Source organism: Notolepis coatsorum (genome assembly GCF_963971535.1).
Source record: "Notolepis coatsorum genome assembly, chromosome: 12".
NCBI lineage: Eukaryota > Metazoa > Chordata > Actinopteri > Aulopiformes > Paralepididae > Notolepis > Notolepis coatsorum.
Window position 1 is genome coordinate 87,882,692 of NC_140176.1, and position 27,384 is coordinate 87,910,075.

At 41.1% G+C, this 27,384-nt stretch overlaps 1 protein-coding gene across 2 annotated transcripts in view; it reads left to right on the top strand.

The window, feature by feature from the left end:
• lbr (lamin B receptor) overlaps positions 1 to 27,384 on the top strand; it is a 73,039-nt gene that overhangs the window by 17,718 nt on the left and 27,937 nt on the right. Inside the window, exons 2-5 of one of the 2 annotated variants that reach the window (XM_084326530.1) lie at positions 10,104 to 10,277; positions 15,931 to 16,116; positions 17,402 to 17,491; positions 26,904 to 27,072. In XM_084326530.1, coding sequence (XP_084182656.1) covers positions 10,113 to 10,277; positions 15,931 to 16,116; positions 17,402 to 17,491; positions 26,904 to 27,072 — 610 coding nt within the window. In that variant the 5' untranslated portion in view covers positions 10,104 to 10,112. The remainder of the gene's footprint in view (positions 1 to 10,103; positions 10,278 to 15,930; positions 16,117 to 17,401; positions 17,492 to 26,903; positions 27,073 to 27,384) is intronic. The other variant, XM_084326531.1, reaches the window with a different exon arrangement.

Sequence of the window (27,384 nt, forward strand, 5' to 3'; positions counted from 1 at the left end):
TTTATCGGGTATCACAGTAGCTAAAAAACTGATCGCATCACGTTGGTTTCAACTGGAAAAAATGTGCCGAAAAGTGTGGTTTCTTACATATCTCGATGTGATATATCAAGAAATATCTACAGCAAGAATTCTGGGTCTCAATGAATCCAAAATGTCAATGTGGTTAGAAGTGGTGGAGAGAATAAAAGCTAGCTTATAATGGTAGTGTCTGGTTAGGAGTGAGGGATAATGGAGGTACTATCCAAGAGGGGGTCCGGGAGGGGGGGGTTCGAGCTGGAGCATATGTGTGTAGGGTTTTAGAAAATGGGTATTAGGGGTATATTATATACTAACATTTATATAATTGTAATTTCGCTGGATATACACTGTATACGGTTAAAATGTTATTATAGACTATTTTTGTTTTATCTTGTTTCTGTACTTGCATATATTTTAACCACCTTTACTGAAAGTTTCATTATGCATTGTGTGTTGAGTACTGACTTTTAATAATTTTTGTTTTGCAACAATAAAAAAAATATAAAAAAATGAATGGCCAGTTTATTTACATGGTCCTGAGTGAGGTCAACAAGTTTGTCGATGGATGTGTGTGTCTTCTCCAGTGCTGTGTTTTTGACATTCGTCTCCTCCAGTGCACCATCTTTTCCCTTTTTTGTGATTTTACCTGTCCGGGTAACCCACTGGTCCCAGGAAATTATGTTTCCCTTGGTTGTAGGGAAGGTTTTGCCTTGGCATTGAATGCACCTTCTGTTCATGCATTCCATATCACTTGAGCTGCAGACACAGGACTCAACTATTTCAGTTGTGGATGGTGTGGCAACAATCCCAAGCTGGTGAAGCTTCTTGATTTTGAATTGGAAATTCTCGTGAATTTTGCAGGCACAGGTTTCTCTTTGGGAAACGTTGGGTCTCATGGTCCAAAAGGGCTTCAGTCTGCAGAACTGAGCCCTTGAGAGTTTGTAGCGAGGATGCTGACAGAAAAATGTAACATGTAGTCTCTCCATAGTGTCAGTCAGTGCCCTCTTCCTGAACACTTGTCCTTTCTTGCGGACTTTCCCTGTTTTGCCATTGATGACGGTTGAGTTGTCATCCTGGTGCAAGAAACGACTCACAACATGTCCCATCAATCGTCTCTGGCTGTTGTTGGGCAGGGTCTTGGGCTCTCCGGTGGGTGGCTCTCTTCTCAATGGTGCCTATCAAAGGTGCTGGTCCTTTTTTGTTTTTTCTTGTAGCCTTCTAAGTAGGGCTGGGCGATATAACTATACCGATAAATATCACGATATATTTTAATAATCGATATCGAATATAGAAAAAAAAAATCGAAAAATCTTTTTTCTTTTTAAATTTTATTTATACTTTTTTTTTTTTTTTTTTTTTTTGTGGCCTGCAACAGGGCAGTTTTAAAACCAGAGACAGTGGACAGACTTGTCTTTCTTGCCTGCAACTTAAAGTAATGTCTTTGCTTGTCCAAATGACAATACTGACCAAATTGAGATTTATTTTTCTCTTGTCCATTTATTTTGTTTGCTTTCTAATTTAAAATACAGTTTGAAACCGTCTGTACACACACAGTAGGCTATGTGTGCTAGCAGAGCTAGACTCCAGTCACGACAAGTCACAGTGCACATGTGCGGTGGTTTGTCCACCAAAAAAGCGCCGGAAAATAAACTAGCAGAGCCACAACTGTTCAACTCCCCTGGAGCCACAGCCAGCAGAGAAGCCGGTTTACTTTCGCTTTTAAACCAGCTGCAGCCTGAGAACTGGAGTGTGAGGGGATGTAACTGTAACACTAAAGATGGCGGCAACGACAAAGAATTGCTGCAAAATAAACATACAGTACATATCGCTGCTGTCGGGACAAAACCTCATAACTCCATTTTTTTAATATTTTTTTTTTATATAAATCAACTCCGTAGATCATCCTCCATATGTGTGTGTGGGTTTTACAAAGTTTAAACGATGGGAACGCATTAAACCGATCATCTGTCTAAACCTCCTAACTATCTGCTGAAAAGTTGGGTTTTTGGAGTTATGAGGTTTTGCCCCGACAGCAGCGATATGTTGTTTAAAAAAAATAAAAATAAAAATTACTTAACAATTTCGATAATTATCGATATCGAGAAATATGATAACATTATCATATCGTTATCGCGATATGATTTTTTGCCATATCGCCCAGCCCTACTTCTAAGCTGCTTCGTTAGATTAGAGTATTTTCGGGACTGGATTTCCAGTTGATCTTTTGTCGCCCTCAGTTTTGACTAGGGGTGCACCGATGTATCAGTCGGGTATCGGCCGATAAGTGCCTTGTTGACTGCAATCGGCCGATAAGCTCGAATGTGCCGATGGCAGTAGCCGATAAATATCCATCAATTTGTGTCTCGTTAAAAGGCAAAAAAAAGTTCAGTCGCATCCTTCACAACGCCGCCCCCAGTCCCCCACACACACACAAGCTTGTTAGTTGAACTATCGGTATCGGTGGCAAATTTTCATATCGGTGCATCCCTAGTTTTGACCTCAGTGAGGTTATGGTTGCCTTCCTTTTTCTTCCTGCTTTGGGGGTGGAGGTCTGCTCTGGTGTTGGGCAGTTCAAAGGTGGCTCGGGAGGGCTTGGTACTACCTGGACATCCTGCATCCTCCTTTTTCTTCTTGCTTTGGGGGTGGACGTCTGCTCTGGTGTTGGGCAGTGTGATAGCAGTTCTGGGGGGCTTGGTGGTACCGGTAGGCCTCCATCTTGCTCCGGTACCTGTGCAGCATCTGGCTCATTGATGGAGGGAGGGGTCAAATCCAAGATGGCATTCAGTGTTTTCTTTTTAGCATAATGCCTGTTTGAAGGAAGCATACCATAAAATTAGGAAAAACATATATGGACAGACCCTACACTAGTGTGTGTGCATATGTGTGTCCTACAGTAGGGTTCTCCCTGTGTGTGTGTGTGTGTGTGTGTGTGCGCGTGTCCTACAGTAGGGACTGAATGGCTTACAAAGTGTGAGTGTGTACACATCCTCTAGTAAGGGCCAGAAAGCTGGACATCCTATCAACTAAATGGCTTGTATGAGGCTTCCTATAAACGAGCATGTTTGCTAATGACTGTACCATTTCCAACCCCCCTAACCTCTCTCTCTCCTTCCTTCTGTACTCGTCCAGCAGGTCAGGGTTGTTGTAAACCCTTTCTCTGAATTTTGCTAGCCTAGCCTTTGCTAACGCTTTCTTTTTCTCAGTGGCTGACTGTCTGCAATGAAACAGGAAAGTTAGTAAATTACATCAAAAAGTAACTGTTGATACACATTTTATTATTACTAGTAGGGATGCCCCGATCACGTTTTTTGCCACCGATACCGATCGTCGTGAGCCATATCGGCCGATATTGGAATTGGAGTATTGCACTATTGGATCATTGATAATAGATCGATATATATCGATCTGGATCGATGTATCGTCCCCTAGTCATAAATCAGTCTCTCTAGAGTCTAGACTGTCTGACATAATTATATATATTTCTTTTTCAAACATATTCAAGATTAAACATCCTAACCATGTCACAACCACAGTCATAGTGTATATGTTCAGCAATACGTTTGTTTACCAATAGGTTACAGTGTTTCCCCTAAAAATAAATTCAACAGCTGTGCTGTGCGCACGCTGCCGGAATCCATATTTGTGTGTGCGTACGTGCTGCCGGAATCCATATTAGCGCACGCTGCCGGAGAAATAACTTAAAACTACCTTAGAATTGTTCGCGATTCTCGACTCCCGGAGTCAGCATTGCCTGGGGCTTGGGCCAATCGTCATACTAACTCGTTTGGCTGGGTTAGGGGGAGGGAAGCCGTGGGTGGTAATCTGGCGTTGTGGACAGTGACACCTACAGGTCAGGTCTGGGAGCCTGCTCAGCGAAAGGCAGGAAGTGGTGAAGGCAGCGTGACCTCCCACGCGTTACACTTCACCAATGAGAGTCCTCGCTGCCAGGTGAAAAGAGAGCCACTGGCTGTCTCCGCATGTGTCGGAGGAAGCATGCGGTAGACATCAGGGTTCCCTTGTACCGACCAGTAGGGGGAACATGCGCACAACGACCAGGTAGGGGAGAGGGGGGAAATTGGCATAATGACTAAATTGGGGGGGAAAACACAGAAAATCAGGCGGAGAAAAAAGAGATTTGTTCGTGATGGGTTATTCTTGTTCATGTTCATGTTCATGGAGTCATGTCTGTGTGAATTTGCTAGGATGTTTTTGGTGTGTCCGCAGATCTATTCTGGGCTTGGTTTTTGAAAGTGCTATTCTGAGGTCATGCTGAGCATTTAGTCTGTTTCTGTATTTGTTTTTCAGGTATGCTAGAGTAGAAAACCCAGAGTCACATAAGTATGTGGTGCCAAACTGAATCAACACATTTACAGCTTACATTTTTTTTTAATTAGGGTCGCGACCCTAAGTTTGGGAAACACTGTGACTAGACTAATATCAAGATGTATCCATCTGGTGGACCAATTGCATGCTTTCGCAGAGGACAAGAAGCCTTCAGTCGACTCCTTCAGACAGTTTCAGTGCCACGGGTCCGGAACCCCGTTGCGTGCCAACGCCCACTTCAATGATAGAGCTCTCATATTTGCGAACGCATAAACTATATCTTAAATTATGGCTATGTCTATAATATGGCCGTCGCTTATTGATGACTTGCTTGCAGTCAACATTGTCGAAACGGATTGTTTTTTAATCGGTTAATTTCCGTTTTATACCATTTTGAAAAAAAAACGTTGTAATTTTTTGGCCTATTTATGAATAGTTTTCAAATAAACGCTAGATTATCGATATACTTATGCACGCTATAGAAGCGGGCTGAAAAATCGATTATCCATTTCCTGATCAGCACCAGTGTTGGGCAAGTTACTTTAAAAAAGTAACTAGTTACAGTTACTAGTTACTTCTTCCAAAAAGTAACTAAATTACTTACTCAGTTACAAATTATAAAAGTAACTAGTTACTTCCAGGGACCGAAACTAAAGCCCGCCGCCCGCCAGGGGCGGTCTGTTTTTACCTTTGGCGCATGACACTTAGAGGGCTGCCCGCCGTGTGGCGTGTAGACGTGTAGTTCATAACGATACTCTTGTGCGAGTACAGATTATAGCCGCTCGTCTTTTTTTTCTCCGCCGCGAGATCGTTAAAAAACTACAAGTCCCACATTGCACTCAAGTCAACGGTCCAATCACAGAGTGACGTGACTGGTTTCACGAGAAAGAAAGCAAATGACTAATCGGAAGCTCTCATTTGGCTTGTTTACTTCCGTCTGCTCTAGTCTATATCGGACCTCCATGAGCTAACGTTACTGTTTAAACAATGACCCAGTCAACTATTCACTTTTAGTTTAATACATGACGAGGCATTGTCTAACGGTATCTAGCTGGCTAGCTACTGATAGCTGCTGATATCAACAAATGCTCCAGCAATAGTCGACTCGAGTGCTCCGTTCCCTCGTTAGCTAGCTTAGCTAGCTCACGCTAGATCCATCTGTCCCAGTAAACTAAATTGTCTTAACGTTATCTACCGGGCTAGCAGTAGCTACAGATAGCTCCTGATATCAATGTCTTATAACATTGATTGAATGCATATTCTAGCTGAGGGCATGTTGAATGTGATTTGACAAAAGAACGGTAACGTTAAATAGGGTCCAGCTGCATCGCCGGAGAATCCTTGCATGCTGAATGTAGGGTCTAGCTGAATATAGGGTCTAGCTGCAGGGCCGGAGAATCCTTGCTGGAGCTGGAGGCTACTCAAGTATACACACAGACAGTGGAGCTGTTTGCAGATAGCAAGCATTTTGACTTATTGCGTGGTGGCGATGTCTCGCAGATAATACAACTACAAGTATGATTATATAATATATATTTTATTTAAAAAAAAATGTTTTATATAAAATATATATATATATATTTTTAATCAAAAAAGTTTTGGCAGGTAAGAAATATGCTTGGCGGGTAGACTCTTCCCATCTACCCGCCACTGGCCGGTGAGTCAAAAAGTAAATTTCGCTCCGTGCACCACCACATAATTTAGGGTGCACCCAAACATTTTCACCGCACCTCTTGCCGCTGCAATAATACATTTTAAGCGTTACCGTTACCTTTTTTGTCAGTTCCCATACACATTAGTAATTTCTTAATATGTTATGTAAATTATTGTAAACAGGAATAAAAGGTACAGATCACAAACGAGAAATTGTCATATGACACACAGCAGGTCTTAAAGTTCAGACAAATGGCTTTCAAACTAATTGTCTCACAAAATTCCACTGGAGCTTAAAAATTTAAATAAGATTGCAATAACCTCAATTGTTTAGAAGAAGGGGAAAAAAGTGCTGTGCTTGACTTGGCAGCATAGACTCCTATGAAAAAATAACATTGTATAGCAAAGTCCAATCTATTTTTACACATTCAGCTCAGCTCCAGTAGCCTAAATCCAGGTTGTATGTCTATTACTCATTATTATTATTACTCCACATTAAAACAGAAAATTATATTGAAAAAATAAAACGTAATAACAGATTCCATAGTTATGGCCCTATATCATATGCTTATTGAATCTATTTGAATAGCCTAATAACTATTTAAATGTGTTGCTTGTCTTATTTCTGCTTAAACTGGAGTTATTATATAATAACATTGCTGTACCTTTTGCATGTGCGACGCGTGCTCCACCTCGATGTGGCCAGTAATTAGGATATTGATAGGTCTCCCGTTGCGCAATATGCGGCTGTAGACGAGCTCGCACTACTTTGCAGAGACGTCTGTATCTCCGTCGATCATGAAGGGACGTCTTCTTTTTTAATGTGTCTGCAATCACTCCCATGAACTGGGCACAGGCAGTGTCGTTGCTGTACGTCGGGTTGACGTTTAACAAGCAGTTTTCTTTCATTAGGGTGATCTGCGATTTGAATTTAGTAAACGCCAGCTCTTCTTTTGCGATATTATAAGCAGTGTTGAATTTGATTTTCATTTCTTCCTCCTCGCTTTTTTTATTTGCCGCCGTCTGGCGCTGAAATGCTTCGTGGAGAGGCACTGTTGATGTGCTGGCAACACACCTGTCACGACACAGTATGTGTTTTTTGGAGACACTATGCTTTTTTAATGTTTCTATTCTGAATGTTGATGATCTGACAGCAAACGCAGTACTGTCAGCCATATTAGGACCACACTCCTTGCAATACATGCAAACCATACTGTTTGTTGCTTTATCGTAGCGGAGCCAGGGAAATTGAACCAGCCATTCCTTCCGAAAGGTATATATTTTGGTTTCAGGTTTCACAGTGGCGGCTAGGGGTGGGACGATACATCGATCCAGATCGATACATCGATGTAATTATCAACGATCGAATCGGATCGATGCAATGTAATAAGATCGATTCATATCGATACTCTTATTTTGAAAATCCTGTGGCGAGTCTCATATCCGCCCAAGAACAACAGCAGTAGCTCCGTGTGTGTAGATGTTACAGCTCTGTGTGTGTAGACGTTACAGCATAGCATTCTCCCTTTCTGTGTGTGTGTGTGTGTGTGTGTGTAGACGTTACAGCATAGCATTCTCCCTTTCTGTGTGTGTGTGTGTGTGTGGTGTGTGTGGTGTGTGTGGTGTGTGTGTGTGTGTGTGTGTGTGTGTGTGTGTGTGTGTGTGTGTGTGTGTGTGTGTGTGTGTGTGTGTGTGTGTGTGTGTGTGTGTGTGTGTGTGTGTGTGTGTGTGTGTGTGTGTGTGTGTGTGTGTGTGTGTGTGTGTGTGTGTGTGTGTGTGTGTGTTAGAGCTGCCGCGATAACCGCATTACCGCGGTATCGCTGTTGCATCACGCTCACCGCAGAGTTAGGCTGAATACCGCGTCACCGCTGTTTTTTATCATAATAATAAAGTTGGCTTGCGGCTTTGCAGATATACCCTACTCGGTTCCAAGCGACCCTATTGGGTAGAAGTGGTACCAGAAAAGTCATGTGAAACATTGCAGACCACTGACTGGTCAGAAGAGAGACGCGTCACAGTTTGGAGGCTCTGAACAAAAACAGAACGCCGCCATCTTTACTGCCTCGCTAAGGATGCATTTCATTCAGGATTTGTTTGCGACAGAACCAAGTGCAATAAACAAAAAAGAATGGATTCACGAGAGGTAACGTTAAACCCGGGTTGCTTGGTAGAATACACAATGAGAGGTAACGTTAGCTTTGGCAGAATAGACGCAACGAGAGTATGGTTAATGTTGTTATTGATTGATTGATTGATTTAAACTGTGTTAAACTCTGGCTTGCTGCAAGCCCTCGGACACGGAGCTTTCAGTGTACACAAGCGAGCGGCCCCGCCTGCATCCCCACACGGAGACAAACGGAGTAGTACCTGGCTGCAGTGGAAAAGGAACGAAGTACCAGGTGCCTAAAGCGGGTCGAGTCGAGTGGGTACTATGCAGTGGAAAAGCGCCATTAGACTAGAGGCAGGCTATAAGAGTAGACTACTACTAAAAAAAAAAAAAAAAATGCATTAAATTATTTTTTTTGTACGCACTGTGCGGTAATAACCGCGGCGGTAGGAAATATTTCGCAAATGTGTGCGGTAAGGAAAATATCAATACCGCGGCAGCTTGTGTGTCTCTCTCTCTCTCTTTGGAAAGACCAGAATGAGGTCAGAGGAGTTTGATGTTTTTGTTATTTAAACAATATAATACATAATAAATGTAGGCCTATACATGATCATGCAACATCAACAAATTGTTGTAGGCACGGTTTGGGAGAGGGAGGTAGGGAGGGGTTTAGGCTGTGAGTTTTGAGTTCCAAAAAATGGAGCTTAAAGTTTAAAGCTCAATATATCAAAACGTGGCACTTTACAGTGAACAGGAGGTCTATTTGTATTAAAAACAATAGATTGATTTTCCTTTGATGTCTGGAAGAGCTCAAAAATACAAATGTCAAAATGATATTTTCGTTACCTTTTTTTTGTTGATCTAAATGTGACTGATTGTGTTAAATGGGCATATGATATCATCTCATATTATCGGTGCCTGAATCTAATCGTATCTCGTATTGTATCGTGAGAGACTTTGTGATATCGCCAAATATCGTATCGTTGTCCAAAGAATCGATATCGTATCGTATCGTGATGAAACTGGTGATTCCCACCCCTAGTGGCGGCGGCGCATGACTTTTTTTTGTTTATCCCGTCATTCAGTGAATAACGATCAGAGCCAATCAGAGGCAGATCAGGGCTGGTCTTTGCATAATGCACGTGTTAGAACCAATCAAAGGCAGATTTATTTTTTTTATAATTTTTTTTGAGAACGCACATGGCCGGGAAAAAGACGCTACACACACACATACACACAGACAGTCTATAGACCTGCTGGGAGGTGCACCAGTGCGACAAGGGAAAACATCCAGTTGCACTAAGCTGATATTTGGTCGCAAAATGCGACCAAATCAGGCGCTCTCTGGAGCCCAGCCCTGATAGGGACTGGAAATCGCTAATAAAAAAAAACGAGATCTCGCGTTGTTGGCATGAACTAACGAGAAATATCGTCGTTGGCACTCAAAGTGTTAAGCACCCTCCACAGCCCAAATGGAATGATAAAATAAAAAAATTCTGGCGTATGTCTGGTCATTTTTAGCATGGTGGCATTTTAGCATTCACTGTCAAAGATGCAAAGAAAAATCTTAATTCATATTCTCTGTTTCATCACAATTTAAGCAAGCCTAATAATGGACACAATATTTCTGACACTGGAATACATTCCCTGAGGTCCATAGATGTCCCTAGATACCAAGAACATGCAAATGGACCTTGTAGAAGTGGAGCAATCTTCCATTTACTTAGGTATGTATTTTAGGCGGATTTTCAGAAAATAGGGCTAAGCAAATTCCACGCCATTCCGCGATAATTCAGAATTCCATGTTAATATTTCAATTCCGTGAAATCCTCTGCGATTCCACGATTGCGGATTCCATAGGGCCCTATATGTACCTAGCATGTAGGGCTGATGTGGAAAAAATATCTAATTTGCTATTATTTTGACTGACATTGCAATTAAAATATTCACAATATTAGAGGAAATGAAAATGTTTCTCATTATGTCTCTCTCGCTTGTCCAGGTCAATGCGATGTCTGTTCCGAAGCATCAGAATGGAGACACAGTGATGGGTCACTGGCCTGGAAGCAGTCTCTACTACGAGGTGAAGGTGTTGAGCTTCCACGCCAAGAGCCAACTCTACACCGTCATCTACAAGGATGGCACCGAACTGGAGCTCAAGGAGCTTGACATTAAGGTAGGAAATGATCCAACAAGGCCAAAACCATACACCAAAGTATTAAGGCTAGACCATTTATCGATTTATCGATAACTGCGTGATATCGATAAGTGGCGTCACATATCGATATATTTGCATATGTAAAGAAAAAAATATATATAGTACCGGTATATATATTTTTTAAATACTTTTACTATACTAAAATACTAGGTCTTGTGGCATGTTTTAGTTGAATTGCAACTCTGCACTGTGCATTCAATATCCAGTGCACTCCTCCATCACATCCAGAGACCACCGACTATAAAATGAGAAGGATGACACTGTGGTAGTTTTGAATGGGGAAATCTGTAACACTAAAAATAGTGGCAACAACAAAGAATTGCTGCAAAATAAACATACATTTGTTGTTAACACTTTCAGCTCCAGCCGTTTTAGTTATCCTTGTACTCAATGGGCCACCAAGATGAGCACAGAAAGAATGGATGAATGTCGGGCCCTGTTTAGACGGAAACGCTAGCAGGTGAATCAGCAAAAATATTTTTTCGGATGTGCCTTTCGTTTATACGGAAACTGCGTTTTTACGGGGTGAAACCGCAAAAAGGTGAGACTACCTTCCAGGGTTGAATTCCTAGAAACGATAAACCTTTGCGCTATCATCTAAACTGTCAAACCGCATAAAACGATGACGAAAGGGTTGTCAAGGCTCTCGTTGCGCGTACTGCTTACATCACAGGCATGCGCCAGTAGCCTAGAAGCGTAAACAAAGCATGTCTGATTCTATCCATGGCGATCACCTGAAGGCTACATTGGCAGTACTTTTAAATACAGAAGAATCTGTCCCGCGGCGTGACTGGACCCACTGTCTGTGAGTGACTCTGCTTTGGTCCAATCACATTCCCCACCCACAGTCTGCGAATCAAAGGCAGAGTAGGGCGGGTCTTCACAGCACGTCATGTGACATATGCGCCAATCGTGTGACAGCGGGGCTCAGTCGTCTCGAGTCGTTACAGCCTCGTCTGCACGGAGAATTCCATCCCAAAACGCTAGTCTAAACGCAAAATTAAAAGTGAGACCGCAAGACGACTTTTGCGGTTTCTGTTCAGACTCTCTCCGTCTAAACGTAGCCTCAGAGCAGTGATTTAAACTTAAAGTGAACATTCCTTGGCAACAGTTACCTTAGGTAGTAATAGATAAGCAAAATGCATCATCATCCACAGCAATATTAATTCATTTAATAAGCCTTCTTTGATGCAACAGAAACGGATGGTAAAAACTAGGCTAAGTTACAGCATGTTAAGAGAAAAAGATATGACGTGCAAATGTCATGTCACAATTTACTGACTAGACTAGAGCCTAAATCTGCCTAAACCCTAAAAAAGAATGAAAGGTAGAATAGTTTTGGTTCTTAATATTTAATTTCTTCCCCACCACAAATATTAGATTTGGAAGGGATTCAATAAGCCAGAACGAACCAGAACGTAAAACTATAAAATCCAAAGGATACCCAACCCTACTGATTTTTTTTTTGCAATGTAGCTTGGTCCTGTTCCATTTAGTGCTTTGTACTGTATATAAGGAGGATGACCTTAAAATCGATTCTAAATGTTACCGGAAGCCAGTGCAGGCCGCTGAACTGATGTGGTCTCTTCTCTTGGTTCTAGTTAGTAGTCTAGCTGCCGAGTTTTGAATTGTAGTATGAACTGTTTGAATTATAGTAGACTAGGAACACGTTATGACATGTATGTTACTAAACTCAAACCCATATGCCTTTTGAGTGTTTTGTGTACTTCAAATTAGGGCTGTCAAAATTGGCCGCCTACAATGACATTCGACTATGCCTTCTTAAAAAGAAATACATAGTTTCGAACCATTCGAATATCTATTATTGCGCATTATGTAAACAAAATGAATTACCTTTAAGATCAACAGGGGCTGTCTCTGGGAGTGAGATCAAATTAATGAAACTTTATGTTATATAGGACGGACATTCATACACAGCCTACGAGCAAGGTGTGATAAACATTATTATTATGATACAATTATATATTTTCCTTCGCATGAAACCATTGGTGACCTGCAAGACACTTCTGTCTCAATGTCATTATTCAATATCTATGTGCTTTACCGTGAGGGATGATTTACAATAAAGTGCTAAGTGCTAAAAACGGAAAAATAGGCTACTTGCATTCCTGACGCTAGAACTCCCAAAATAGCGTTAGCATAAAAAAAAGAAGGTAGGCCAGGCCAGCTGTAGTTTACATAGCTTGCATACAACTTTGTCTCGAGGTTCCATAAGTTGATCAAAATATGAAGTATTTCCAAACGTTGTTTTTAGATTGCTCAAGAGTGCAAATCACCGTCTTCGCGACCAAGTTGGGTTTTGAACTCTCTGCCATTACGCCATGCAGTTGTTGTTACGTTCTTCAGCTCAATGAAAGTGACGTTGCGTGTCTCCTGTCCGTCATGCAGCGCATTCAGGCCCACGCGAGCAGTCGGGGGCTGTCTTTTTTTTTTTTTCTTTTTTGTTATTATTTACAAATCGTATATAGAATATTTGTTGACACAGCCCTACTTAAATGTGACACTGCACTTTGAATATAGTATATAAATTCTGAGTCATGCCATGAAAAGAATTCCTACAGGGGAGCTCCAGTAGCTCACCACGTACCGCGAGTGCTATTTCAGCGCCGTGGACAACCGCGCTCGCGCGGATCTGGGGCTGAGCGCGTTCGAATCCCGGACGGCAGCCGTGCCTTTCCCAGAGTGTCTTTCCCCCCATCTGAACCCTTTCAGCCTGCTTCTGTCGGTCGAACTTGACCAAGTATGAATGCGACGAAAAAGCGATAAACGCTAAAAAGAACCAGCTGACTGGTCAAAGTTTTAAAAAAAAGAAAAGAATTCCTACGGGCAATGAATGTCGGATCACAGAAAATAGTGATGACATCAGAAATCTAGCTAGTGAGCTAACTGGAGATGGGGCTGGGCAATTAATACAACTTTGAAAACAAGATAATAAGACTTTCAGGTCATGTTTTTAAGCCAGGTCAAGCCTTTGAGCTAGGTCATGTTTTTGTTTTTCAGTTGAATTACCCTATTTTTAAAGTTCAAGGAAATCCACAATTTCCTTTGTAAAGTTCAATAAATGCATGATGTTTAAGTCATGTAATCGTGTTTAAATAATTGTGACCTCAATATTGACTAAGATAATCGTGATTATGATTTTCTTTTTTTGTGGACAAACTATATTTACCATCCAAAATGTACTTTTTTTTTGTGATATAACTGTGATATATACTGTATTGTAGGGATGTTCGATATTGGCTTTTTTACCGATATACCGATATTGTCAAACTCTTAATTTCTGATACCGATATCAACCGATACCGATATATGCAGGGTTCCCCCCCCCAAAAAAACTGAATAATTTCAGGTAATTAACATTACATATCTCTTGTCGTGGAATTAACACAACATTATGCATACTTTTGACAATAAATAAAATAAGAATTTGTTCTTACAGGGTGTCCGCGGGACCTTAAAAAGTCTTAAAAAGTCTTAAATTCAACTATCAACTATTAAGGCCTTAATTTGTCTTAAAATGTCTTAAATCCGACTTTCGGAGGTCTTAAAAACATGCCATGTCATCTTATGTTTCATTGTGAAATCTGGGGGGAAACTATTATTAACGGGAGATAAAGTCAGGCTTTTTTTTCTCTTTCACGCAAACGGTACGCTGTGGGGCGGAACCAATTTATGGTCCTTAATGTGTGTCGCCGTCGGGAGCTATTTCAGAACACCGGAGCATAGGTAACACGTTATTCAAGCCGTAGCGATAACGCTGACGTTTAGTTTAGTTTAATTGATTTGTATTTATTTGCACTCGTTAATTTAACATGGGAAAGTGCAAATTTAATGAGAACTGGCTCGAAAACCCTCTGTTTGCAGTTGCACCGTGGTTGGTCCCAGTGAAAGTACGAGGCCCGCTGCAAACTCTGCAAAAAGGATTTTAAACTGGGAACGATGGGAATAAAAGCAGTCGAGTCACACATGCACAGCGCTAAGCATGTTACATATGCAAAAACCCGCCTGCAGACAACTTCAATATCAAATTTCTTTTCGACGCCGTCCACATCAACTGCTCAGGGACAGGTAGGTCTACCACCAATTACATCTGCACCTGTCCGGGTAACGTTCGGCTCCACGCCAACCCTTGAAGCTGAGGTACTGTGGGTTCTAAATACGGTCGCAAAGCATCAGTCCTACAATGGAAATGAGGGACTAGGAGAGGTGTTTCAAGCGATGTTCCCTGACTCTGTTAGGATCTATGCGTAGCAGTACTGTATATTTGCATATCATGTATGTCACAAATGTAACGGTAATATATACCTGTATGTCATGTATATCCCTATGCCATAAATGTCATGTATGTTGTGTATGTCATAAATGTCACTATGAATTGAAAATGGGGGACCCTGATGTAAACAAGACAAACGTCTTTCTCTGGTCTGCATCCCCTTATTATTGTGTGTATTGAGCTGTACTGTATTGTACCCATTCTGAAATCTGTTAAATAAAGTATTCATTCAACCAAACCACAAAAACAAAACAACTGGATGAATGAAAACTTTATTTAACAGATTGCAGAATGTGTACAATACAGTACAGCTCAATACACACAATAATAAGGGGATGCAGACCAGATAAAGACGTTTGTCTTGTTTACATCAGGGTCCCCCATTTTCAATTCATATTGACATACACAACATAGAATAGATAGAATAGAAATACTTTTATTATCCCGTGGGAAATTTGACACTGCAAATCGCTCAACATTTAAACATTTAGACAGGACAGGTCACGAATTAGAATAATAACACAAATCAATCAAGTTGCCTAGGATAAGAGTAGAGTAAAATAGAATAAAAATGAAATAAAATATACAGAAATAAATACAGTAAAAACATACATGACATCATGACATACAGGTATATACTGTAGTACTGTTACATTTGTGACATACGATATGCAAATAATATACAGTACTGTTACCCAGAGATCATAACAGATAATATTATATATATATGATGGGGATGAGACTGTACATTAGGAGGAGGGGGGGGGGGGTTGGACATTTACGGTGGCCAGTTTCGAATTGCAGCCTCCCGTAGGTGCTCTTTAAGAGCGGTTTTGAATGTGGGCAGGGGTAAAGTGGGTTTTAGGAGTGAGGTTAAGCAGTAGTCTGACCAGTTTGTTTTGTGATGTTTGTAATCTTGTTTTTAGTGCCTTTGAGGTGCTTTGGTACCATGAGGTGCAGGCATAGTCGTAGTACCCTTGAATGAGTGTACTGAGAGTACCCATGATTTTTGCCATTTTGTTATCGTGAAATTGGTATTAAATTTAATTCTGAGTGGCATTAAAAAGTCTTAAAAAGCCTTAAATCTGACTGGGCTAAACCTGCAGATACCCTGTCTTACTAGCCTGGGTAAAGAAAGGTTATATAAATGTAAAAAAGAAAAGAAAAAGTTGAAAACCGATACCGATCCGATATTACATTTTAATGCCAATATCGGCCGATAATATTGGACATCCCTACTGTATTGTGTAACTGCATTCCTATTAGACAATATATTAACCACTAGCCATAACCTGTCCCCCCCCCCCCCCCCCCCAGAGTCCTACCGGCTTCCAGCGTTCCCGCTCCCGCTCCAGGTCACGCTCTCCGAGCCGCCGTCGCAGTCGCTCCCGTTCCCCGGCCAGGACCACGCGCCGCGCCTCCTCCCGCATCGCCGCCGCCCACGTGGTCGGGGAGAGGGGAGATCATATAGAGGCCAGGACGAAGGACGGAGCGGTGGAGGAGGTCAGACTCTGTCTCCTTGATAAATTATATCATCATCATCACCATCATCACTTTATTTATCCGTACATGGGATCACCACAGTCCAACAGTACATATTCACATAATTCACAAAAAATACCATGGCCGAAAGGAACAGGAAGAAGAAAAAATCTTATATATACCTGCCCCTACACACGTACAACACACCGATAGACATATTGTGTAAAACCAAACAGAATATACCCATTTTGCAAAAAATAAATAAAAATTTAACATCAACACAACCAAATTAAATCAACATAAATAAACCCATTGAAGAATGGATTCTATCTCAACCATTTTGGTTCAGTGGCCCCACACAAATGTCATATCCTTATCTTAAATAATGGATGCAATGGGCTCTGCTAATACATGAAGTGAAGTACTCCGAGTCTGTAAGGTGATCTCAGTGCATCATTAAAGCAAAGCTCTGACTAAGCTCTCCCACTTCAGGGCAGGGGTACCTCATTTGAAACCTTTTCCCCCAAGCCTTGAACGTTTTGAGAAATGATCCATGTCCATAACATTGGGGAGAAAACATTTGTTTATAATTTCCCATTTTATAGTCACTCACGAGTTCAGACTAGATGTACCCTGGCATAATGTTAGACATTTGATCTTGTGTCTTGCCAAATCAAGACATTCTATTCACAAATGGGTATTTCTGACATTGTGACATTGACAAATATTGGTCCTGGAATGTTGCTAGGCTAAACAAATTAATCATGGAACGTTATTGAAAAGAATCTTCCATTGGTTGATTGTACCAATCGTCCTTGGCGTCTTTGTGGGACCCATGAGAGGGGAAATGTTGTCAGACCTCATGAAGAAGATGGTGAGAGAGATGGAGGTTAAGCTTATAGATTCAATGTACATTAGGTCCGCATTTCCATTTTAGCATTTACACAATACAATACACAATATTAAATAAATAAAGGTAATATCTGTATATTGCCCTGCCCTAATACTGTGCAAGTTCTGAAATTGTACGTTAAAAGGATTATGCAGGCCACTGACTATACAAGGAGCTAAACACGCATGTTTAGCCGATAATTCCCTTCAGTATCCCAACTCTGCAATTGCCGTAACTGTTTAGTAAGTGGTTGTGATCCACTATTGGTGATTACCCTCTCATTGTGGGACACATGGACCACAGTCTTCCCCTCTCCTATTGTATTTTTTTGCCAGCATTATTTTGTCTCTCTCTTCCTCACATTGCTGCTGTTTTGTTTTTTCTTCATCCATACCTCCGTGGTTCGACGCCCAGCAGCCGCCAACGCCAGTTGTGAACAATAACAGCAATAAGCATGAAAAGAAAGAGGAGGACCGAGGAGAGTCTGCTAACAAAGTGAACGAGGTGAGTTATTTTCATAAATATTAAAGATCTACCTCTGTCTTTTTATTTGTTTTTATTGCACACAGGAAGCAGTGAAGGCTTTGTGTTCTTTCTGAGATCTGTCATCTCCTTTTTCAGTTTGATTTGTAGATGGATTGTTTTTCTTCCATTGGGCGGACTGCATTACAAAAATGTCACCATTGTGTTGTCGTGCAAAGTAAAGGCTTACAAACGATGTTCCAGGCGGTGATGCCGCCGCACGCTGCATGTTTGTGGATTTCTTTCTTTCTAGGTATAGCAAATGGAATGTCATGATGCTTGCATGTTGGGGCCTCCTGGCTTGTCGTTTTGTGTGTGTGCTTGTGTGCGTGTTATGCTTGGTCAGTCACGTGGCATTGCAACATGTGCCACCTCTTATACTCTTCCTGGGTTAAAGCTGTACTGCTGATCAGGGTGTGTAAACTTTCATAGAATAGCATCAATGATTGGAAACCAGTTTGCCACTTGTCATTCTTCAAGTGTGTGTGTGTGTGTGTGTGTGTGTGTGTGTGTGTGTATAGGTCACATGATCTGAACAGTAATGCCAGTTCACTTCTGAGAAGCTTTATATGGATGTACAGATCTAGGACTTTACTATCTAAATCCATGCTAGAATAAATAGGCTATTTTAATTATTTATTTTATTTGTCAGAGATAATGCAAAAGAAAACAATGTAACGAGTTACAATATACAGATGAATTGCATGTTGGATTTTTATAGCAAAGGCTAATTACAAGTTTCAAGTTCAAGTTTCAAGTTTCTTTATTAGTTGACATGCAAAGATACAGAATGCTTTTTTCTGTTATGCTCCTATGAGGATCATAGGACGCTTGGATCATACACATACAGCTCATTACAGTAATATTCCACAATTATTACATTTTAGATAGTAATAATGGTACAGAGCCTTGAGACAAACATATGCATATTCACCACCGCAAACAGACTGGCAGCCGTCATAGGCAGCGCCATTTACGGAAGGAGGGGGGAGTGGGTTGGGGTTGTTACAGGGCTGTAGGGGGGGGGGGGGGGGGGAGGGGGGGGGAGTGCACAAGCCAAGTCCTGGGTGGGGGAGGTCTCCCTCACACGAGGTAGCCGACAGTGCAGTGCCAATGCAGAGGGGGGGGGGGACTAGGGATTGCGGGTGGGGAAGCCGCTCGCCACTCTTATCTCCCAGAGGGCCTTCGACTCCAGAGCTCTCGGTTCGACCTTGGTCCCGGAATTTGTTTTGGCTGACTGACTGGCACAATTTATCCCAGCCACGTCCCTTTAAATTTGATTTGAATAGAGTGGAATATAACTCTATTGATTTGAGTGGAGTGAGTTTTAACAACTCCGTCCAAATGACTGAATGCATTATTAGTCCAAGTGTCTTATCAGTTCATTTTGGTAGATCCTGTGCGCTGTAAACAGATCCAAAATCTTCTTATTGCAGTCCAAAAGCTTCGATAATCCAAAAATGACCACGTCTTCAAGTTGGTAACCCGATTATGATGTCCCAATAGGCAGAGAGGGTTAGCCTTATTCTGCTTCTTGAAGAAAATATGCAATCCACTGATTAGATCCATTTAGAGTTGATTTGAGTATAGTCCGGCCACCGGCACGAAGCAGGGCATAGCAGCGTCAGGCTCCATGGAGCAGTAGAGGCGGCGGTAGGAACGGCCTTGAAGGCCTTGGGAGAGAGGAAAGAAATGCGACTTGTCTCTGCAAGAGGGGGAGGTACACCCTGGTTAGGCTTTTCTACTTTAGTGGTCATTACATATCATCATTACCAAAAGTAAATTAGTTATAATTAGCACATAATAATAATAAATCATCAACATGATCATACAATTATTACATTATCACATCACATTGTACTCATTTTACTTGTGTGTTCCCTGATTAATGGCAATATATGTGTATGTGCATATGTTTATAGGTGTATGTCTGTGTGCATGCATGCATGTTCTGTAGTCTTATGTAGTAGTATGTAGTAGTATGTATGTACTGTATGTTTGTCTGTGTGTCTGTTCCTCTAGCTGTGTGTAGCTATCAGTGTGACCGCAGCTCTGATTAGTGGGCTATGGTCATTAGGGCTGACCTTCGAAGCTTTTTTTGGCAATCGAAGCTTCGGGGCCGAGCTTCGATTTTAATTCGAAGCTTCGATTTTTTTTTTTTTTTTTTGTTTAATATTTTTTTAATATCTTTTTTTTTTTTTTTATCTTATGTTGTGGGACTTGTACAGCACTTTCGTAAACGTTGTTGTTTTTAAATGTGCTCTATAAATAAAGTGGGTTGGATTAATTAATTAAGTAGCCTCTTTCGTGACTGACGCATCCAACAAGGTTTCACTCGGCTGTGTGATTTTATTCAAGGTGGATCGCTGTTGTCGTTTGAACAACTTCAGATTTCATGGGAACTACCAATCCCCCAAATCAAGAATGTTTAAGATGAATGAAGTAAGATTTTGATTATTTGAAATATGGCCTGTGTAGACTAAACTATGCACATAATTATGTCAGTCTACAAGGTCCGGATTCTACATGGTCCGGCAATGTAGACCTTGTAGACTCCACTACAGACCAATTATCAGTGAATGTTCATGCATTTTTAAGAAGGGCAACTTCCACAAAAAAACAAAGAACTCACCAAAACATCTCAGTAGCACCTTATCTAAATGTTATATTTCATATATGGAGATTCATATTTATTTATGTATTGCATGCATTTCTACATTTTATTTCCTATTTTGTTTATTCATCCCAGTATCTTTCTTTCTTATGTGTGGAATTCTACAAGGTGCGCGCACACACACACACACACACACACACACCTACACACACACCTACACACACACACACACACACACACACACACACACACACACACACACACACACACACTTACATTTAGTCATTTAGCTGACGCTTTTATCCAAAGCGACTTACAAGTTCTGTACGACAAGACAGCAAGAAGGGTACAACTCTATCAGCTGAGTAACAATGTTCATCAAAGTGTTGCGTGTTACAGTGTAGGTTAGTTTATTAGGACAAGTGCATGACAGTAAGGTTAGTCACGGTTAGATTTTTTATTTTTTTTTATCATTTCAGATAATGGTTGAAGAAGTGAGTCTTTAGTCGACGGCGAAAGATTGGACGGGATTCGACTGTCCTAACTGGGATGGGTAGTTCACACACACACACACACACACACACACACACACACACACACACACCTACACACACACACAAATCGAAGTAAAAAAAAAAAATTGATTTTTTTTTTTTTTTTTAACTTCGATTTTTTTTTTAATGTTCGAAGCTTGTGCCATCGAATCGAACGTTCGAAGCGTCGAAGCATTTAAGACAGCCCTAATGGTCATATGCGTTTTTGAGTGTATTATGAACATACAAGCTTATCAGGGCAATACTATCACTGGGGAGAACGGTTTCCCTTCACAACCAGGTTTAGATATGTGGGTCATCTACAGGTCACTTGTACAAGGTGCTATTAGAATTCGATGTGACCATCAATGAAGTATGAATAGCTTTTTTTCCCTCTACACGACCAAAGTATTTTTGTTGTTATTAATGTTTGTATTTCCTACAGTCAGAGCTAGGGTTACCGCGGTGATGTAAAATGTCTCATGATTAATAAATTCATGACAACACAGGTATTGCCGGTGAGACTGGACATTTTACAAAATGACACTCAATATCTGTAGAGTGCTTACTTTGATCTTTAACTTTATAAATGGTGCATTTATCTTCTATCCAAAGCGCTTTACACGTCTACATCCGTTTTAAATAAATTGTCAATGACTAGTATCCATTTGTTGGACAGAGTTGAGGTTATGAAAATAAATAAATAAACCAACCGTCGATTTTCCATTAATTGACTAATCAATGTAGCTCCAGCCTTATTTTAGTGCATTGCACAACCATACATGGAATGGACTGGTCCTTGGTTGGACCAAGCTTCCCCTCTAGAGCTTTCTTTGAAGTTAAATCTACTCTCTGGAATCTTACTCCATTATGCCGGCATGCCATTCTGTGTGAAAGGAACGGACACGGAAATGGGGGGGGGTCAAAGTTGATTATGCCGTCTTCAGAAATGTCCATGGTGGGGTCACCCCAGTGCCTGTGTGATAGGGGACTGCCTGGCATTGCGGGATAGGGGGTGAGTGGGGACGTTTTGATGATGTGGTTAATTCTGTGGTGGTTAGCTTGTAGGTTATATATCATAACCAGGGAACAAAATAAGTACCCGCCAACCGCCAATGGCGGGCAGATTTAAGGTTTGGCGACTAACAATGAGAGGTCTGCCTGCCACCTGGCGTGTAGTTCATATCGATACTCTTATTTTGAAAATCCTGTGCGGGTCTCATTTCCGCCCCAAGCGCAGCTCCAGTCATATCTATAGCTCCGTCAGCTAGCAACGTTCGGTTCATATGATACTCTTATTTTGAAAAAAAACCGTGGCAACTCGACGAGTCATATCCACCCCAGTCCGTGCTTTGTAAGATCCTGATCAAACTGGCCAGTATCACGTCTTCATCTGTTTTGGCTCTCCATCCAATTCCTCTGCGTTGTGTCATTTTAATGGTCCTGACGTCTCTCCGACACTGGCTGATAAGATCCTTATCTCCCCCGTTAGTGCAATCCATAAACCATACTAATTCTCCACCTCCGTAAGAATTCGACACTTCGACACCGTGAAATACCTTATGAGGAAAAGCCTTGTTTTATTGCTATAAACAGAACCTCATAATCAGATGTTATCAGATTGTATCGTCCTCGAAGAGTCTATTCTAATGATCTTTCGGTGTGTTCGTCTATCGTCCTTTTGTTATTCAGTCCAATAGTGTTCAGCAGGGCTGTACGGTGCGACATATGTCGCACGTGCGACACTGACGTCAGTCTGTGCGATGAATGAATTGACTTCACTAGCACGGGAGCGATGGCCCGTGGTGCAAGCAAAAAAAATAAAAATAAAAAGTGTGACGGTAAATGAATGGACCACGGCGCTATCCACCTGGTACTTGTAGTCTTGTGCGATTAAAAACAATGTCCCGTCTCGCGTAGAGTCCATATCAAAACACCAAATCCCATAATCCCTAGCGAACAATATCCCCGCGAGCCGAGGCAGCCAGGTGCGAGCTCAATGTACAGTGACTGAGACAGTTTCTGACAAGATGAAGCGCTTTTTTAAGGTTTTAAATCCAAAAGAAGTACAAAACCCCAAACGAGCCCGAGAGGGACCACCGTTAATAGAAACGAGACAGGAGAAGGAGAAGATTAAGGTTTACAGATATAACGCAGAGTGGAAAAATGATTTTCCGTGGCTTATTTTTAACGAGGAAGAGCAGCTATTATTCTGTCACTGGTGCCGAGAGGCTCCCGAAAAGATTCGATCAGAAAATCCATATGTCGTGGGTAACAATATCCTAAAAAGGGATAATATTAGCAAGCATAATACGTCCCATCGACACATTCCTGCCCGGGATGCCTTCAACTCTAAACAAAACCCCGAGCGGGCCGGCACCCTCTTGCACTCGCTGAGTAAACAGACGACCAGAGCGGATGATGCTGATCTCCGTGAGGTAACGTTTAAGATGAATGTGGCATATTGCATCGCCAAGGAAGAAATGCTGTTCACTAAATTTAAGCCACTAATTTTACTCTGTAAAAAGAACTCCATCGTATGGCTACTTAAATTCCCCTCCGGGATCAATAAAGTATTAATTATCTATCTATCAATCTATCTATCTATCTAATAACGAGACAATATGCAAATACCGTACTTTTCGCACTATAAGCCGCACCTGACTATAAGCCGCAGCAGCTAAATTGAATGATGTGTACATATATAAGCCGCACTGGACTATAAGCTGCAGGTGTTTTAATGTTTAATTACCATATGTAATTAGCATTGGGACACAATACTGTCGGACAAATAACAAGAATTAACTCATTTACAAGTTGTATTAAGTTTAGCAAATAAGGGAACAGATAAATAACATTTCAATGCAGTCAAAAAAGCAATATTTAGATTTTAACATTTTCAGGTTTGGTCACGTCGAGACATATAAGCCGCACCGTTATATAAGCCGCAGGGTAGAAAAATGGGGGAAAAAGCTGCGGCTTATAGTCCGAAAAGTACGGTAATTCTTATTAGTATTTTATTTCATTGTGTTTTTAGCCCTTAGTTGCACTTTTGTTGCAACCCCAGTTATCCCATTAGTTCCCCCAAACTTAGGTCTGTTATGTTAAGCTAAGAAGTCTGCTAAGAAGCATAATTATTTATTATTATTATTATTTAATTGCATTGGGTTTTTAGCCATAGTTGCACTTTTGTTGCAACCCCAGTTATCCCATTAGTTCCCCCAAACTTAGGTCTGTTATGTTAAGCTAAGAAATCTGCTAAGAAGCATATTATTTATTATTTTATTTCATTGGGTTTTAGCCCTAGTTGCACTTTTGTTGCAACCTCAGTTATCCCATTAGTTCCCCCAAATTTAGGTCTGTTATGTTAAGCTAAGAAATCTGCTAAGAAGCATATATTATTTATTATTCTTTTATTTCATTGGGTTTTTAGCAATAGTTGCACTTTTGTTGCACTTTTCTGTGTTTATTTCATGTTTTGAATGTTTTTTTTTACATAAATCATAGTGGTTCAAAATTTTGGGTCGCGACTTAATGACTAAGGAAAATGTTGGGTCCCGAGGCTAGACCAGTTGAGAACCACTGGACTAGACTACAATATGATGCGGGGGTGGTGAGCTGAAACAGTGTGTGAATGAATGAATGAATGAATGAGAACTTTATTTAACAGATTGCAGAATGGGTACAATACAGTACGGCTCAATACACACAATTGTTAAGGGGATGCAGACCAGAGAAAGACGTTTGTCTTGTTTACATCAGGGTCCCCCATTGTGTGTGTGTGTGTGTCCCAACCGACCCCACTTCTATGTTTCAATAAATTATTTGCATTTAAAACTATTAACGCTGACTCATTCCTTCAGTCCACTCAAAATTATGCTAATATTCCTTATGTTGTTTATGATATTAATTGAAAATAGCATATGAGAGTATTATAGTAATAATAACACATGGCAATATACTAAAAAGCTATTTATAATTTTTGGCTGGTAAAAAAAATCTGCCTGGCTGGTAGTTTTTTAAATCTACCAGCCAAATGGCTGGTAAGTCAAAAAGTTAAGTTTGTTCCCTGATCATAACCACAACTATTTTCACAAGTGGAGAACCACCACACATCAGTTGTCTCATAAAAAGATGGGATAGAACAAAGGAACTTTTTTTTCTTTTTTTTTAAACTTTGACCAGTCAGCTGGTTCTTTTTAGCGTTTATCGCTTTTTCGTCGCATTCATACTTGGTCAAGTTCGACCGACAGAAGCTGGCTGAAAGGGTTCAGATGGGGGGAAAGACACTCTGGGAAAGGCACGGCTGCCGTCCGGGATTCGAACGCGCTCAGCCCCAGATCCGCGCGAGCGCGGTTGTCCACAGCTCTGAAATAGCACTTGCGGTACGTGGTGAGCTACTGGAGCTCCCAAGGAACTTTGTTTTTAACAAATCTAACTTAAAGTAATTACCATAATCCACATACCGGTACATAATCGTGCAGGTGCCCATCTAGCATTTCCCAACAATTGCATACAAAAATAAAACATCATCAACCAGCATCTCTGTCCTGAGAGAAACAAGGCCCCTTTCTCATTCCTCAGCCCTGTACCTCTCAAATAATTATTTTGTACATCTTCTTGAACTGGTTTATATGTATACTTTGCTTGAGTTCAACATCTAGACAATTCCACAAATTCAATTCCACAAATTCAATTCCACAAATTCACCCCACACATTTTTAAACGCATACTCTTCAGAGTAGTACAAACTCTGAAAAGAGAACTTTCCTCTCAAGTTATAACCCCCCTCTCTGTCTCAGAACATGTTTGCATGTTACCAGGAAGTACATTTCTTGCTTTGTACATTGTTTGTGCAGTCTTAAAATTATATCGGATCCATGAACTTCCAAGCATGTGTCTTTAAAAACAGCATGTTAGTGTGCTCACAAAATCCTACATTGTTTATTGTCCTCATAGCTCTTTTTACTGTATAATGACTATGTTGCTTTTGTACATGTTACCCCACACAGTAATTCAGATATGGGTAATACAAATAAACAAGACAGAGTGTATAACACTTTATGATACAACATGTGCCTAGTTCTTCCCAGAACTGCAATTCCCCTCGCCAACTTTGCTTGTACATGTTGTATGCGAGGTCTCCAGCAGATGTGTGGTCTAATATCACACCCAGACATTTATTTTCATATACTTTCGATATTAACATTGTCTATAATCACTTGTACGTGAGTGTTTATTTGACCATTTCCAAAACGCATAAGCTTGGTTTTGTTCCAATTTTATGATAATTTGTTTGTCAAACGCGTCAGTCGTAACCACCCCCAAGAGCTGTTGGACAATGTGACGATAAAACTCTTTACTGAAGCTAATCTGAGAGAAATCCCTTTGGTTAATATGGCATCTTTCCATGGTGTGGTGACCCCTGTTGAGTGGCAGGTGGGAGTATACAGGACTGCATTATCCCACTACAGTAGGCTATGTCAAAGTAATGCTTTGTAACTAACTTGCCAAATTGTCATTGGTAGCCTCTTCTCCTTGTTGTCCACTGTCTTTGTTTTTGTTTTCACTGTCACTTTCCTTGCTATGTATCTGGTGCCCTGTGCCTAATCCCCTTGTGTCATATCAGTGCTCCATATAGATATATTGGAGCTCTGTGATGGCTTTAGAATCACTTCCCATTTTGGAGCACTGTGGTAGCTTTCACACTCTAATACAGTGGACAGTCATGGATTGATGTGTATATATGCCCTCCCTAAGTGTGGGTGAGCCTAGAAAGCTACTGTAACCCAATCGGTGCCCCTTAGCACTAGGGGTGGGGGGAAAAAAATCGATATGTACCGTAGTAGTATTGCGATACTTTGCGTGGCGATACTATATCGATACAGGGACGCCAAGTATCGATATTTAATTTAAAAAATGGGATGACAAAGTTGTCGACAGTTTTACTTTGCAGTTGAAAAAAGGTAACGAATAAAATTTGAAAATAAATAATAATCGCAATACTCAGCGTATCGCGATATATTTAATATCGCGATACTATCGTGACGCAAGTATCGCGATAGTATCGTATCGTGAGGTCTCTGGCGATTCCCACCCCTACTTAGCACACGTTTCTCTAAACTTTGCATGAAAATAACTTTGGAAACTGTTACTGGAATGCCATGTAGATCACTTGGGTTAACTTGATGAAACTCCCTATAGCATCTTTTAACCACTGGATATCATTAATTTATCTCTCCTGAAGGCTGAGGTGGAGCCAGAGAACCAGAGCTGCTACAACCTGCGACGCAGGAAAGATGGCCGAGTAGAGGCTAAGCAGCAGCAGCAGGAGGAGGAGGAGGAGGAGGAGGAGCCCAAGCCGGTGGCTCCTGCTGCTGCCTCTGCCACGCCACTGGACTTTGGAGGCACCATAGGTAGATTCTTCTTCAGCCCCGGCATAGACACTATCATCACGTACCATCACACTGTTTAAAAGGACACCCTCGCCTTTAAAATCAGACGTCACGTACCATCACACCGTTTTAAAAGGACACCCTCGCCTTTAAAATCAGACTGTCACGTACCATCACACCGTTTTAAAAGGACACCCTCGCCTTTAAAATCAGACCGTCACGTACCATCACACCGTTTTAAAAGGACACCCTCGCCTTTAAAATCAGACCGTCACGTACCATCACCCCGTTTTAAAAGGACACCCTCGCCTTTAAAATCAGACCGTCACGTAC